Here is a 16,566-nt window from a genome sequence, read left to right as displayed (position 1 = left end):
CCACAGCATGAAGAACTTTATCAGTAGGGCTTTAAACTGAATCCTAAGGGGAAAGGAGACATAAAGTTGGAGGTAACAATGGACGAAGGCTCATGCACCGCAATGGAGAGAACAGCTCCTGCAGTGCCCAATAATAGTCTTCACAAACATGTAGGAAGAAAGCCAGATCATGAAGCACATGGTCTTCGATGTCTATACTAATTCCCAGAGTATGGAAAACAAGCAGAATGAACCTGAACTCTTAATACAGGAGGGAAATTATGACCTGATAGGTATAACTGAGACTTGGTGGGATGACTCTCATGATTGGAATACAGCAATTGAAGGATATAACTTGTTCAAAAACAACAGGAGGAACAGAAAGGGAACAGAAAGAACAGGAAGAACAGGAAGAACAGAAAAACATACATTTTTCACTGTATGTGAAAAATAAATATCTCTGCACAGAAAGACAGGAGGATGAGCTTGGTAGCCCCATCGAGAGTATCTGGGTTAAAATAAATGGACCAAAGAATAAAAGGAACCTGGTGGTCGGAGTCTACTACTGGCCACCCAATCAAGGAGAAGACAAGGATGAAACTTTTGAAAAGCAAATTGCCAATGTTTCAAGGAAGCAGGATGTAGTAGTAATGTGGGAATTCAATTTTCCCGATATTTGTTGGGAGACAAATTCTGCAAAACATGGCCCCTCCAGGAAATTCCTGACTTGCATGGCAGATAACTTCCTCCTACGGAAAGTAGAAGAAGGAACTAGAGGATTGGCTATCCTTGACTTGATCCTAACCAACAGAGATGACTTAGTGGGTAAAGTAGCAGTTACAGGAACTCTGGGGGAAAGCGATCAAGTTATACTTGAGTTCATGGCTCTACAGGAAGCAAAAGCCAAGTGTAGCCAAACGCGTACCCTGGATTTTAGGAAAGCTGATTTTAATAAACTCAGAACAATGATCAGTAAGGTCCCATGGCAAGCGACTCTTAACGACAAAAGGAGTTCAAGATGGGTGGGAGCTTTTAAAAAAGGAAATTCTCAAGGCACAATTACAAACAATTCCAACAAGAAGAAAAGGTGGAAGACAACAGAAGAAGCCAATGTGGCTTCACAAAAAGCTTAGAGATGACCTGATAACAAAAAAGGACACACATAGGAAGTGGAAAGAAGGCCAAGCAACACAGGAAGAGTACAGTCAGGTAGCACAGAATTGCAGGGACGGCGTCAGGAAGGCTAAAGCTGAGAATGAACTGAGGTTAGCGAGGGATGCTAAAAGCAACAAAAAGGCTTTCTTCAGCTACGTGCATAGTAAAAGACAGAGGAAAGAAATGGTGGTTCAGCTATTAAATACGGATGGCAAAATGATAACAGATGACAAAGAAAAGGCAGAAGTGCTCAATTCCTACTTGGGCTCAATCTTCTCCCAAAAAGAGGGTCTATGACCCCCCTGGCAAAGGCGAAGTACAGGCTGAAGGGGCAGGATTGCAGCTTGAGATTGATAGGCATATGGTCAAGGAACACCTAATTACTTTGAGTTCAAATCTCCAGGGCCAGATGAACTGCATCCTAGAGTAATAAAGGAACTGGCAGGTGAACTCTCAGAACCACTGTCTGTTATCTTTGAGAAATCATGGAGGACCGGTGAAGTGCCAGATGACTGGAGGAGGGCAATGTTGTCCCTATCTTCAAAAAGGGTAAAAAGGAGGAACCTGAGAATCACAGACAGGGCAGACTGACATCAATCTCTGGGAAAATTCTGGAGCAGATTATCAAGCAATTCATCTGTAAGTATCTTGAAAACAATGCAGAGATTACTCAAAGCCAACATCGATTTGTCAAGAACAAATCCCACCAGATGAATCTGATCTCATTTTTTGAGCAAGTATTTTTGAGCAACCTCCCTTGTGGACTGTGGGAATGCCGTGGACATAATATACCTCGACTTCAGCAAAGCTTTCGACAAAGTGCCCCACGATATCCAAACTAGATGAAACAACGATTAGGTGGATCCACAGCTGGCTACAGAATCAGACTCAAAGAGTGCTTATCAATGGGATCTTCTCAAACTAGGGAGAGGTAATGAGCGGGATACCGCAGGGCTCAGTCCTGGGCCCAGTGCTCTTCCACATTTTTATTAATGACTTGGAGGAGGAGGTGCGGGGAAAGCTGATAAAATTTGCAGATGACACCAAATTGGGAGGGATAGCTAATACTTTGGAAGACAGAAACAAAATTCAAAGTGATCTTGATAGACTGGAGTGCTGAGCAGAAAACAACAGAATGACAGTTAATAGGGATAAAGGCCAAGTTCTGCACCTAGGAAAAACAAACCAAATGTGCAGTTACAAGATGGGGGATACGTGGCTCAACAACACTACAACTGAGAAGGATCTTGGAATTGTTGTAGATCACAAGCGGAATATGAGCCAACAATGTGATATGGCTGCAAAAAAGGCAAATGCTATTTTGGGCTGCATTAATAGAAGCATCACTTCCAAATCCCAGGAAGTACTAGTTCCCCTCTACTCAGCACTGGTTAGGCCTCATCTGGAGTATTGCGTCCAGTTCTGGGTACCACATTTTAAGAAGGATGCAGACAAGCTAGAGAGGGTTCAGAGGAGGGCAACAAAGATGATCAGGGGACTGGTAACAAAGCCCTATGAAGAGAGACTAAAAGAACTGGGCATGTTTAGCCATGAGAAGAGAAGACTGAAGGGAGATAGGATAGTGCTCTTGAAGTACTTGAAAGGTTGTCACAGAGAGGAAGGCCAGCATCTCTTCTTGATCATCCCAGAGTGCAGGGCACGGAATCATGGGCTCAAGTGACAGGAAGCCAGATTCCGGCTGAACATCAGGAAAAACGTCCTGACTGTTACAGCAATACGACAATGGAACCAATTACCTAGGGAGGTAGTGGGTTCTCCCACACTGGAGGCGTTCAAGACGAGGCTGGACAGCCATCTGTTGGGGATGCTCTGACTTGGATTCCTGCACTGAGCAGGGGGTTGGACTCAATGGCCTTGTAGGCCCCTTCCAACCCTACTATTCTATGATTCTACCACAAAATTTGGCTAGTCTTTGCAGCCAGCCAGTATCTGTGGTGGCCACTTACCCCTTCCCATTGGGGGAAAATGCCTGTCAGTCTTGCCGTGTTGGGCTTCAGACACTGAGAAGCATCAACATCTTGCTGCTTCTGAGGGTTTCAGAACATGTGTGCATGTACATTTGTGTGTGTGTGTGTGTGTGTGTGTGTGTGAGAGAGAGAGAGAGAGAGAGAGAGAGAGAGCGCCCATGTGTGTGGTAGGGGTATGAGCGAGTGAGAATTGGGTATAGGTAGTGATTCAGAGTTTGCAAGAAAAGGCGATGGAGGAAAATGGGTTGGTTGGTGGAGGTGGGGGGAGGAAAAATAGAGGCTTCTGTTGATATAGAAAACTGGGTTGTTTTGTGTGTTGGGGCCCAGATGCCACCTCTGCTTTATACTCAGTGTTTTTGGCAGTTTGCTTGTCCTTTGCAAGTAGCCACACCTCCCACATTTTGTGGTGATGGCCAGGACAGTTTCTCGAATGCCCAAATGTGCTCATAGGCCCATAAAGGTTGGAGCAAACAAAAACCAGAGGGGAAGCACCAAAACTGGATAGAATGAGAAAAGGTAACTTATTTTCAAAGGTGCCAATGAAAAATGTTCTTATTGAACCCAACATGTTTTGAAATCAAGACCTCCTTCATCAGGGGCAATCTATAGAGAACAACACATTTAAGATTGACTAAGTAAATAAAAAGCTTTATATGAAGGTTTAAATGAAGAAAACATTGAAATGGTAAAACCTTAAAATATAAAACCATTTTAAATGCTTTGTGAACTGCCCGGAGAGCTTTGGCTATTGGGCAGTATAGAAATAAATAAATAAATGTAAAAATACAAGCGTTGGTACAAAAGGAGGGGACATTGCAAAGAATTCAGGGGTGACCTTCCATTTCCTGACTGAGAAGAGACAATCACTGGTTAAAATGGAAGGTAGATTGATATAGGGGGCAATGCCTGACTAGTTAGGTCAATTTTAAATTGAGCCCCATTTTAACTTATTCAACAAATTGATTAATGTTGCAGCCCTAAGAAGTAGGTTAACAAAATGTGCCATGGTAAAGATACCAATATGTAGCCAGGATCTGAAACTTGCTACTAGTACATCCCCTCACCACAATGGCAATGTTACACTATTATAAAAAATTATTTTGCCTTGAGAAGAGGTGCCCAAGGCAGTTAACATACTATAAAATCCATAATTACAAATTATACTCGGATCAAATTTAGTACCACTAAAAGAAAACTTCTCAGCAAATCAGGATAAATAAAACTTTAAAAACCCACTGCAACATCGATATATAATCCTCATTCCCCTTTCACCCTCAAAAGCACTCTGAAACAGGATTTCAATCTGTGTCTTGAAGGAGAGAGGGTGCCAGATAAAACCTCTTTGGGAGGGGAATTCTGATGTCTATCACCACCAAAAAGGCCTCACCCTTGGTAGCCACTAAGCTGGCTTCTCATGGGAGTAAAGCACACAACAGGCTACAGATTATGAATTAAGTGAGCAAGCAGCTCATATGGGAAAGCAGTTGGTCCTGTAAGTACCTTTTAAGGGTCAAAACTAGCACTTTGAATTGCACTTTGAAACCATTTAGGATTCAACGAAGTTGTCTAAAGAGAGGTGTTATACCAGCCTCCCCTAATCTGATGTTCTCCAAATGTTTTGGACCAACTTGTCCAAAAACATCTGGAGAGCACCAGGTTGGGTAAGGCTGTGTTATATGCTTAATATTAAAGGTACCAGTCAAGACCCTCACTGAGTCATTCTGGACCAACTGTAGTTTCTATGGAAGCTGCACACAGAGCACTTTACAACAATTTATTATGAAGAAACCATGGCATGCAGGAACAGTAGCCAGATCAGTATATCCCATGAGCAGAAATAGCAAGAGTGACCTAAACTGATAAAAACTGCTTCTGGACATAGACGCAGCCTCTGCATCCTGAAGCAGTACCACATCCGAGGGGACCCCCAAACTACAGACAGACCCTTAAGGGCAAATACAACCAAACCAGAACAGAATAAATTCCTACTTGCACATCACCAGAACCCAGCACCATCAAGATCTTCATCTTATTCATTTATCTGCCCTTATCCAGGCCATAACTGCCTGCAGGCATCCATTCAGAATCTCAGCAGTATCACCTGGTCCAAAAGGAAGGGAGACGCAGAGCTGGCTGTCATCTATATATCGAAGGCACTCGTCCATTATCCCCTAACAAATTCTTCCAATGGTTTCACAATTACAAACAATTCCAACAAGAAGAAAAGGTGGAAGACAACAGAAGGAGCCAATGTGGCTTCACAAAAAGCTTAGGGATGACCTGAAAACAAAAAGGGACACATATAGGAAGTAGAAAGAAGGCCAAGTTACAAAGGAAGAGTACAGTCAGGTAGCAGAAAATTGCAGGGATGGTGTCAGGAAGGCGAAAGCTGAGAACGAGCTGAGGTTAGCGAGGAATGCTAAAAACAACAAAAAGGCTTTCTTCAGCTACGTGCATAGTAAAAGGCAGAGTAAAGAAATGGTTGTTCAGCTATTAAATACGGATGGCAAAACAATAACAGATGACAAAGAAAAGGCAGAGGTGCTCAATTCCTACTTTGGCTCAGTCTTCTCCCAAAAGAGGGTCTATGACCCCACTGGCAAAGGCGAAGTACAGGCTGAAGGGGCAGGATTGCAGCTTGAGATCGATAGGCATATAGTCAAGGAACACCTAATTTCTTTGAGTTCAAATCTCCAGGGCCAGATGAACTGCATCCTAGAGTAATAAAGGAACTGGCAGAAGAACTCTCAGAACCGCTGTCTATTCTCTTTGAGAAATCATGGAGGACAGAGGAAGTGCCAGATGACTGGAGGAGGGCAATGTTGTCCCTATCTTCAAAAAGGGTAAAAAGGAGGAACCTGGGAACTACAGACCAGTCAGTCTGACATCAATCCCTGGGAAAATTCTGGAGCAGATGATAAAGCAATCTATCTGGAAGCACCTTGACAACATTGTCATGATTACTCGAAGCCAACATGGATTTGTCAAAAACAAGTCCTGCCTGACAAATCTGATCTCATTTTTTGATCAAGTAACCTCCCTTGTGGATCATGGGAATGCTGTAGACATCATATACCTCGACTTCAGCAAAGCTTTCGACTAAGTGCCCCATGATATCCTGATGAGCAAACTAGCTCAAAGTGGGCTAGATGAAACAACGATCCGGTGGATCCACAGTTGGCTACAGAATCGGACTCCAAGAGTGCTTATCAATGGGACTTTCTCAAACTGGGGAGAGGTAACGAGTGGGGTACCGCAGGGCTCAGTCCTGGGCCCGGTGCTCTTCAACATTTTTATTAATGACTTGGAGGAGGAGGTGCAGGGAATGCTGATAAAATTTGCAGATGACACCAAATTGGGAGGGATAGCTAATACTTTGGAAGACAGAAACAAAATTCAAAGTGATCTGGATAGACTGGAGCGCTGGGCAGAAAACAACAGAATGACATTGAATAGGGATAAATGCCAAGTTCTGCACCTAGGAAAAAGAAACCAAATGCACAGTTACAAGATGGGGGATACGTGACTCAACAACACTACAACTGAGAAGGATCTTGGAATTGTTGTCGATCACAAGCTGAATATGAGCCAACAATGAGATGTGGCTGCAAAAAAGGCCAATACTATTTTGGGCTGCATTAATAGAAGAAACCAAATGCACAGGAACCAAATCCTGGGAAGTACTAGTTCCCCTCTACTCAGCACTGGTTAGGCCTCATCTGGAGTACTGTATCCAGTTCTAGGCACCACACTTTAAGAAGGATGCAGACAAACTGGAGGGGGTTCAGAGGAGGGCAACAAAGATGACCAGGGGACTGGAAACAAAGCCTTATGAAGAGAGACTGAAAGAACTGGGCATGTTTAGCTTTGAGAAGAGAAGACTGAGGGGAGATATGATAGCGCTCTTGAAGTACTTGAAAGGTTGTCACAGAGAGGAAGGCCAGCATCTCTTCTTGATCAACCCAGAGTGCAGGACACGGAATAATGGGCTCAAGTGACAGGAAGCCAGATTCCGGCTGAACATCAGGAAAAACGTCCTGACTGTTAGAACAATACAACAATGGAACCAATTACCTAGGGAGGTGGTGGGCTCTCCCACACTGGAGGCCTTCAAGACGAGGCTGGACAGCTATCTGTCAGGGATGCTCTGACGTGGATTCCTGCATTGAGCAGGGGGTTGGACTCGATGGCCTTGTAGGCCCATTCCAACCCTACTATTCTATGATTCTATGTCAACCATCAAATCATTTCCCTATTCCAGAGATTGAAAAGGGCTTCAACAGGATCACCAGACAGGTCAATAGGAAACTAGGTGTCAGTATGTGCCTGCTGAGTATCCGCTGTATTATGTACAGGTTATGTTTTCTCTGTAGTCTCAGCTTTTGTTGTATTTAGTGCATTGTTATTGTATTTTATGATATTGCAATTTAATGTGTTGTTGTAAGCAACCCTAAGTAGTGTGTAGGCACTAAAAGGGTGAGGCAGAAGTGTATAAATAAACTAAGGGAATAATCCTAAGGCCCCTAAGCATCCGGGGGGCCATAGGATACTTTGGATTCTAGGATCTAGGGTTGGAGACAGTGCTCCAACCTCGGACCCAGGAATCCGGACTCCCCGCCCCCTCGCCCGGATCACAGCTGGCACGGAAAAAGCTGCACTGGCTGCCTTTCCAAAGTCACAAAAGCGACTTCAGAGATGAGGTAAAAGAAGCATTCCAGTGGGCAGGGAGGGGAGGGGACTGGAGAGGCCAGCGTACGCAGTATCTTGAGTATCCCCCCATTCCAGCCTCCTTCCCTCCCCCTCTGAGACACCCCACCTAAATGGGCAAAAAAACTAGGTAGCCAAAATGCAGAGTGGGAAGCACAGTGGAAGCAAGGATTGCCTCTGCTGTGCCTCCCGCTCTGCACTGGATGCTCGTAAGCCTCCGAGCATCAAGGTCGCAATCGATAGGATTGTGCCCTGAAGAGTTTAACTTGAAAACAGATCAGACTTACCTAAAATTACCAAGGGAGTTACCATCAAGAAAACCAGCAAAATAAAACAGTTTTGAACATTAAAATAAAAAGGAATCATGACATTTAAAAGTGGCAATGAGAACAGGTTCAAGATTTGGTTCCTTGGCACTTCCAGGCAAGACAAACTCAGTAACTCCATTACTTACAAACCTGTTGCATGTTAAACAAAATAATTTTTAACTTCATAGCTGCAATACTATACCCACTTAGCTGGACGCAAGTCACACTGAATTCAGTAGGACTTGCTTCTGAGTAGACATGCCTAGGATTGCACGGCAAGTCTCTGTAGAAGTGTTAATCTTTTTTAAAACGTTGTTAGTTGTGAGTAGAAACAATCCAACAAGTCTCAAAATGAATACTTCAAATGTTTAAAAAAGTATTTATACATTTATGCTTATTTCCTTCAGGATAAGTACTTAAACTATTCCTATACCTTCAGAACATTTTTAATCATCATGCATTTAAAAGTACTCACATTTTTCTTTACTACCATTACTATTAGGCAAAAAATCCCCATCAGAGCGTGTTGTAGGAAAATCATCTTCATCATCTTCTACCACTATAACAAAGAAACAGGCCAATTACTGTGCCTAGTAGAGAATCCCAAGAGCAGCAGATAAATAATTCTTTATCGGAATAGTAATATCTGGAGGGTCAGCCAGACTTTCTATACTACTAGACCTTGTGGGGATTTTTCAGAAGTTGGTTTCCTACATTAAGATAGTTTCTGTGTAGAAAAAAACATGTACATAACTACACGGTTTAACCACATACTTAAAAAAAAAAAAATATACGAAGTGTACATGTGGTGGAAAATTAAAATTGGTTGAACTCCAAATCCTGGAGATGATGGTGATGGTTCACTCATGTTAACTGGGGGCTACTCTGAGACACCAGTTCAGCAAAGCAGTTAAGGTGATCTTTAATCATATGCTCCAGTTCTACGTTGGGTTCACTGTATGAATTACTCCATGACTTCACTCATTAAGTAATTCTGTGCCTTTGGATTCTCTATGAAAATAAAAACACTACTTGGCTGACCTCATTGCTACATTTTTATAAGCTTTACTGTAATATATCAAGACTCTGTATTGAGTACTGTTGGCCAGTTACAGTAAATTCAGTGTCAAAGCAAAAAGTGAAATTTCCTTCCAACTCAGACATTTTAGCACTACTCCTACTAAGGTACTACTACATACTAATCTTATCCACACTTACTTGGGACCAAGGCCCACTGACATGGGGTCTTAATTCCAGGTAACAGTGCATAGGATCGGAGGTTGGAAAATATCTTACTATGACAGCTAAAAAGATTGCCAATTTGTGACAGAGGTCATTTACCAACTATACCCTAGAACAGAATATGATCCCTTTTGTTTAAATAATCAACTTTAGGTGAATACCTTTATCTCTCTGAAGTTCATCCTTGGAGACAGCATCAGCACAAGCATCGAAATATTTCTGTAATGTATCGACCTGTCTACACAGTATATCTCTGAAGGTTTCCATTTCAGCAAGCTTCTCACGCAAACTGTGACCCTTCTGAAAATTTAGGATTTAAAAATATTTAGCTGTTAACAATCACTAATTTACCCCAACTATAGGTTTATATTTTTCACCAGACAAACATGTAATTTGGGGTATGATGTTTCTGTAAGGAAAAGTAAACATTTACTAGCTATCATGCATTACACCATTATATTTGGTTGCCATGCTTAATACATTTTTTAAGGGTATCTGACAGATGATTAGGCTGAATTTAGGAAATCTTCATAAGAGTTTGACCAATAACACTAAAGCTGCTTAACAGTATGGGATGTAACTGGCTTTTGAATTTCAACCAAAGTATCAGAAGTTATATGTAACTAGATAGTATAACTAGCATATCCATTTCATTAAAAAAGGATGAAGTATCAAAGTAACAAAAATTCATATTTCTTTGTCCCACTTGGAACAGGTCTTCTGTTTATTAAAGTTGTCAGTTCAGAGAATTATTGTAAACATTTCCTATGCCTTTTACATGTTTTCTTCATCTGTTCTATCACCAGTAACAGACCACTTGAACTGTCCACATTACTTGTTCATTTCCCATTTATTAAGCTGTATTTATTCCATATACAAGCCTGCATAGGGAAACGCACACATCTGGGCAGGCTTGACTACTTACAAATGCACCACATCCCTTTAGTGCTGCTCTAAAGTAATCCCACAGAAGCTCAAAGTGTTTCTAGACCACCAGGTGCAGGGGTCTTATGGAGCTCTTTCATGTTTTCCCAGCAGTAGATTAAGAGACAGGCCATTTCTGTCCACAACAGCCAAAGAGACAAAACACCCATGCATCTTCACGAGGAACGACTGCAGCAGAAATGTCAAAGACTGCTATTCACCCAAATGGTCCCTGAGCCCATACATTCTTTGCTAACTTCATGGGAAGTTACAACATAACCCATCAATGAACCTTGAATTTGTGCTAAATATTTTTCACAACACTATCATCAAAGTATCTTCAGTGATTTCCTTATATAAGTATTTCTAAAACATAATCAGATGGGCTTCCCCAAGGTCCCTGCACTGTTCATCACTAACCTTGAATGACGAGGTTGATGTTGCAGAGTACCCACTTGCTCCAGACACAAGGGATACCATAGAGCCATGGCGCCGTAAACTTGACTCTGATCCATAGCCAGATTCAGTCTGAAGAAAAAAACATGCATTAATTATGAAATTGTAGGAAGCAAATCCCCATTGAACAGATTTCTCAAAACTGATATTCCCAAGACAGAATTGTGGCTTAGAGAAATGCAACCAAACAAATGTATACAACTTCAGATAAATCAGGGATCCAATACTAGAAAAGGTAGGTTGTTGGAGGAAGGAAGGAAGAACAATTATACTTGTCAACTGCAAGATGCAATAATCCAAATTTGTTTTCACAGTTTACCCAATGAAAAGCTAAACAGAAAAAAAAATGGATTGCTTATATCATAAAGATCTCCAAAGTTATCTAGGGGAAGGGAACACCCCCTCATCCACAGTTCTGGCCTCTGCCTTTTGCCCTACAATAGCAGAGGCTTGACTAAAGAGCTTGGAGGTATCTTCTGCCCCAATTCCCAGCACTCAACCAGTATCTCGGTCTACTGGGACTTCAGCCAAGCAAATGGTGGCAGCAGGTCCAACATAGCCAGAATCATAGAATAGTCATAGAATAGTAGGGTTGGAAGGGGCCTACAAGGCCATCTATAGGAAGTGGCGTACAACCAAGGCACATACATGCTGAAGTTAAGCATAGCTAAGAGAGTAGAAGTCCACAATACATCTTATGTGATGCAAGACATTTGACATAATCATTAAACTCAAGAATTTTGAATACATTCATCAGATCAAATGCTCCACAACTAAAGACCAGATTTGTATTTTATGCAGCTACCATCATTTTTGGTGCTGTTTTGATTATGCTGTTATAGTACAACTCATCAACTCCTTTACTTGAAGGAATTACAGGTAAAAGGTTTACATCTTGGTGTTGGGATGATTGCTAAAAAAGCAATTTTCTTGTGTTGAACCTTTCAAACTTTAAATATTTAAAGAAATTAAGCACCTATAAAACTTTATAGGAACCATATTTTAGAGCACTCAGAAGAAAACTGTACTATGAGAGCATAGCCACTTAACATTAATGTCTGCCCTGAAAAAGGTTTTACAGTATACTTTAAGCTGACTAAGGAGTAGTGGAGGAAGTAGGTTAAGGGGTAACATATAATTTATACATTACACCTAGCAAGAATGAGGCATGTTAGTTCAAAGACTACTGTACAGACAAAATGGCTCCATGTTTAAAAATTGATGAAACCTTGATACAGTAAAAAAGGGAGAGCCAGGAAAAGGATCCAGATAGATTAATGACCGGGATAGATGAATGGATAAAAGTGACCCTAAAGGAAAAGCTCTTGGTTGATCAAAATATAGTATTTACGCAGCAATTTCAAAGTGGAGGCTGGTGGGTATACACCAATATATGGTACGTGATAGAGACTCTATGTGAATTCAACAAGATAATAAATATATTTAGTATATTCCACTGGAATAGCCTACCAATAAGAATTTAGTTCTCTACCTGCATCATCTGGTCCTCTAGAATTTTAACAAGCAACCGAGATCAAAATTTGCAGAAAGTCAGAGCATACACATACAGATAATCCTTCTTCCCTCCCCCAAAATGCACAAGCAGAAATCTGGGCACCACCTACATGGCAATGCTTTCACCCTTCACTCCATCGCAACTGCAAGGCATTGCAGCTTTGAATTAGCTTCTGCTGTGATACACCCGTGATTTACTGCGGGTTTTCCCAACAGACTCTGTTGTGCCCCTTTTTTGGCCATATTTTAATGTTCAGTAGTGCAGTCGTGTCAGCGTGGGGGTGTGACACTTCAGTGGCTGTTTTCTATTTTAGGGGTTCTGTTGTGTCTGTCCGTCCCTTCTTAGGTAAAATGTGGGTGATCTCTGCGCCTTCATTTCCATGCCAACTGTTTGGCAATTCCCCAGCCTGAGACTCTCACAATGGTTCACACTCACCCAAGGCATGAGAGGTACATCCATTGCTCCGAAATGGTGGCCAGAGAGAAGTTGGTCCTCCCCCAAGACCCCCCTGGCCTTTGGGCACTGAGTCCAAAAGCAATCATTGTGAAGATCCAAAGCTGCAAAAATGTGTGAAAGTGTGTGTAAATAAATAAAAACGCCTCTCCGTGCCTCTGTAACTGCGCAGCTGCGAAGGGACGGGGGAAGTAAAGGGGCGTCACAGAGTGACGCAAGTACTATGTCCACCTACAACACGCCTACCACAAAATGCGAAGTTGGTTTGGGAAAGGGATAGACAGCTCACAACCATGGGACACCCACAGCAACCCAAAAATATCGCAGCAAAATGCCTCCTTGGAAATCTGCATTTTCCGGGAGAAAACCACGGGTGACTGCGTCGTATGTCTCAAAGGACCTCGCAGCTGCCCTGGAGTAAAAGGCTCATGTAGATGGGCCCTGGAGAATCTTGCCTACATTTAAAGAGCCAGGCACGCCATGACTTCCTTTGTGTTATGGCAAGGATAGATAATTTTAAAAAGCAGTTTGTCAGAACCTTCCAAACAGAAAACACAACTTGTTAGAATCTAACAGATAGATGAGAACCAAAGTGTTTAATCAGGCATTGTGTGCCTGAGTTTTTATCCAATCTCACTTAAAAGTGAAGCCAATTTGCTTGACAAAGGATATGACAGAGCAAACATGAGTACCTTATGCTTTTGCCTTTCCTTCATCATCCTGCCAGAAATACCAATGACACATACACAATTCAGTTCAATTTGCTGAATCCAGTCCCAAACAGAACACAGATATACATTTCCATCAGTACATTCAATTCACAATATTTTACACCTCTACTGAACAGCACTCTTAACTATATTTTCAGGCTTCAAAATATATGGTATACTAGGAATTTTACTGAAGAGTTGCAAAAAAAATTAGCATATTGTACAATTTCATCTGCCACAACACAGGAGAGTAACCTGTGCAGTGTCAGTGTTTGCATATTTTGTGACAGACTATTATAAAGAAAGAATTATGTTTTAGTTACTACTTCGGAAAACAGCTACACCTAAGGTATGGCAGTTTAACTTCAAAAAGGAGAAAAGCAAGGAATATTAATAATGCAGTTAGATATATATAGGAGTTAATATTTACTTGCAAAGAAGGCAGCATGCAGAGTGAAAAACAATGAAAGCAAGCATCATGCAAAACCCGACCATTCTATTACTGCAACATCTAAGACAGAGCAGATCAGTGTCGCACTTTTTATATCTTGCAGAGCAGATCTTTAGCAATTCACTGCAGAAATAACTCCATTATAATCAAGATAAAAAATGATGATGCCAAAAAGTCTTCCACTCCAAGTATGAATATGCCAAGGCTGCTAAAAGACAGAGGCAGCCAAAGTCTACTCAACAGAAAAAAAAGACAGTCACCACATTGAAATGAAAGGAGTTGTTCGCTGTTGTTGTAGCAATCAATACATAACATTAAACACAAATGCCAGTTACCATGCTGAACATCCAGAAGCCATTTCACCAGATATCCATGCATGGGGTGCAGCCTCAAAGCTACACTCAGAACTGACAATGTAAGCACACTGCAATATCTTCACCAGCTTTTTGCATCTGTGAACAGCCTCCATTATTCTTTTCAGAAAGCTCTTTCATAGGTTGACAGTAGAGAGGAGAGTCACATGACCCTAAGCCTTGTGTAATATTTTGTTGGTGGAGGCGATGGTGCCTGTCAGCAGCAAGAGAACAGCATTCAGCAACACAATAGTGAAGTGTATCCAGTCTCAAATTAGACCTCACAGCTGACTCAGTCATCTGACAGGGGTTTCCTTAAGTGGGCCAGCAATACTTCAGAGAAAAAGCACAGGCTCATGGGAAACATCGCTTGTTCCTGCGCCCTGAGTTTCCCATATTTAGATACATTTACTTTAACCCCTCATGAAGCTCAAATGGTCACCCACTGAAACAGACATTCTTCTTACCTTTTTTATATGTTGTGCAATAGCCATAAGCAAGTAGTTACTTTATTATTATTATAAAGCCACACTTAGGAATGGAGAGGCAGCAGGATAAACATACTACAGATACTAGCCACTAATTTTATACAGTGTTTACATGTGAAATGCTTTTTTTGACCCATACTTCACTAATACTGAGTATAAAAGAAGATAAAAAAGCCAGGCAGCATCAAGGTGGGAGAACATACTGAAGAGGTAGGTAAGAGGAAGATACTGTAAAAAGACTAACAAGAAAGCACAGGAAAGCCAAAGGGAGGAAATCTACTATGCAACAAGTGGTATCACAGAAAAGATGTGTCAAAACTGCACACACATTACTAGAGACATACTGCTGTATGATTTAAAGAGGGGGTGGGGTAGGGGTTGCAGCTTGAACAGTTTCATCAAAATAAGGTTTCATACACCTTGGGTCAGATGAAGGGCATCTAGAGTTTCCAAAGCCACCAGGAAGAAGAGGGGGAACAGCCATGGCAAAGTCCTCATTTATGACTTTGAGAGGATTCAAGAATTAGACCAAAACAACATTGAGAAATATAAGATAGTGGTGTCACAGGAATAGTCTAGTGTCTACTAAAATCTGAGGCAGCGCTGGGCCAGGAGGCAGATGCCCCAAACATGATCCAGCACAGAGGGATAAAGACAAAAGGCACAGTCAAGGTGAGCGGCTTTGTTTGGATGGGACTTATTAATTTCTTGGAACCATAGGTAAACAGACTGAGAAAGACAGAAGTAGCTACTTTATGCCAAGTTAGACCTCAGCTAGCTCAGTATTGTCTATACCAGACTCCCCCAACCTGGGACCCTCAAGAAGTTTTGGCCTACAATTCCCATCATCCCTGACTATGGGCCCTGCTGGCTGGGGCTGATGGGAAATATAGAGCAAAACTTCTGGAGTGACACAGGTTGGGGAAGGCTAGTCTATATTGGCTAGCAGAGGCTGTCCAGTCTTTCACTGGCCCTGCCTGGAAATGCCAAGGATTGAACTTGGGATCTTTTGCATGCAAAGCACATGCTCTGCCATTGAGCTATGGCCCTTTCCCAAACTGCCTGGGATTTTGGAAACACTCTATTAGATGGGCATGGGCCATTCATGCAAATATAAAGCAGCTCCCTATGTTACTTTGGCTATGGAGTGGTATAGAAATATAAATGAAATGAATTTAAATTACATAATTTTGGTTTGTAAAATAAGCGGGCTCCTACTATACTGCAGTGAGAGAACAGTGCTCTAATGGAACATGTTTTTGAAAAGCCAGTGTTCAGATTTGGAGGCATAAATCTTATGCGCCTGGAACTTGCAGTGGCCATCCTTCCTCCACAGGCAGGTGTGAGTCAAATATATAATATATGTGAGAATCTGGAAAGTAAGCAGATTTTGTTTATGAAGGCTGCAGTTGAGTACCATGTTTCATGATATTTTATTTTGTTGTATGGCTGCTAATGAGGAACTAGGTTCTAGCTGCTGAATTAGTAAGTGGTAAATTGTTTCAGGCATTTTCTGTGATTGCTGCTGTTTTAGTAGCCACAGGAAAATATGTAATATAGAAAGTAGACTGATTATCAAATGCTGGTAGGGAGGTTCAGGGTGGGGGAACTTCAAGACTGCCTTCCAATTGCTTCAGCTAAACAATATAAAGTGCCCACTAGGTGGAGTCTGTGCTTTACATATGCCATAGACAGGATAGATTATTACATTTCTCAAAGAACATTCTCTTAAGACCAAGAAATAAAACAAAAAACACCTGCCTGATAGAACTTTATAATAGTTGAGCCAAGCAGTGCATTCATTCTGTTATTTTGAAACATTAGTTCCAATACTAT

At 41.6% G+C, this 16,566-nt stretch overlaps 1 protein-coding gene across 4 annotated transcripts in view; it reads right to left on the bottom strand.

The window, feature by feature from the left end:
• CERT1 (ceramide transporter 1) overlaps nt 1–16,566 on the bottom strand; it is a 130,170-nt gene that overhangs the window by 59,164 nt on the left and 54,440 nt on the right. For 3 of the 4 annotated variants that reach the window (XM_084833453.1, XM_084833451.1, XM_084833452.1), the window contains 3 exons: nt 10,724–10,831; nt 9,541–9,679; nt 8,613–8,696 (listed from right to left, as the gene is read on the bottom strand). In XM_084833453.1, the coding sequence (XP_084689579.1) occupies nt 8,613–8,696; nt 9,541–9,679; nt 10,724–10,831 (331 nt within the window). Of the gene's footprint in view, nt 1–8,612; nt 8,697–9,540; nt 9,680–10,723; nt 10,832–14,224; nt 14,374–16,566 lie in introns of those variants that run through there. The other variant, XM_084833454.1, reaches the window with a different exon arrangement.

The sequence above is a fragment of the Heloderma suspectum genome, chromosome 2 (genome assembly GCF_057233095.1).
Source record: "Heloderma suspectum isolate Gila_16-S chromosome 2, 16-S_ref, whole genome shotgun sequence".
Lineage (NCBI taxonomy): Eukaryota > Metazoa > Chordata > Lepidosauria > Squamata > Helodermatidae > Heloderma > Heloderma suspectum.
This window is presented reverse-complemented; position numbering and strand designations above follow the sequence as displayed.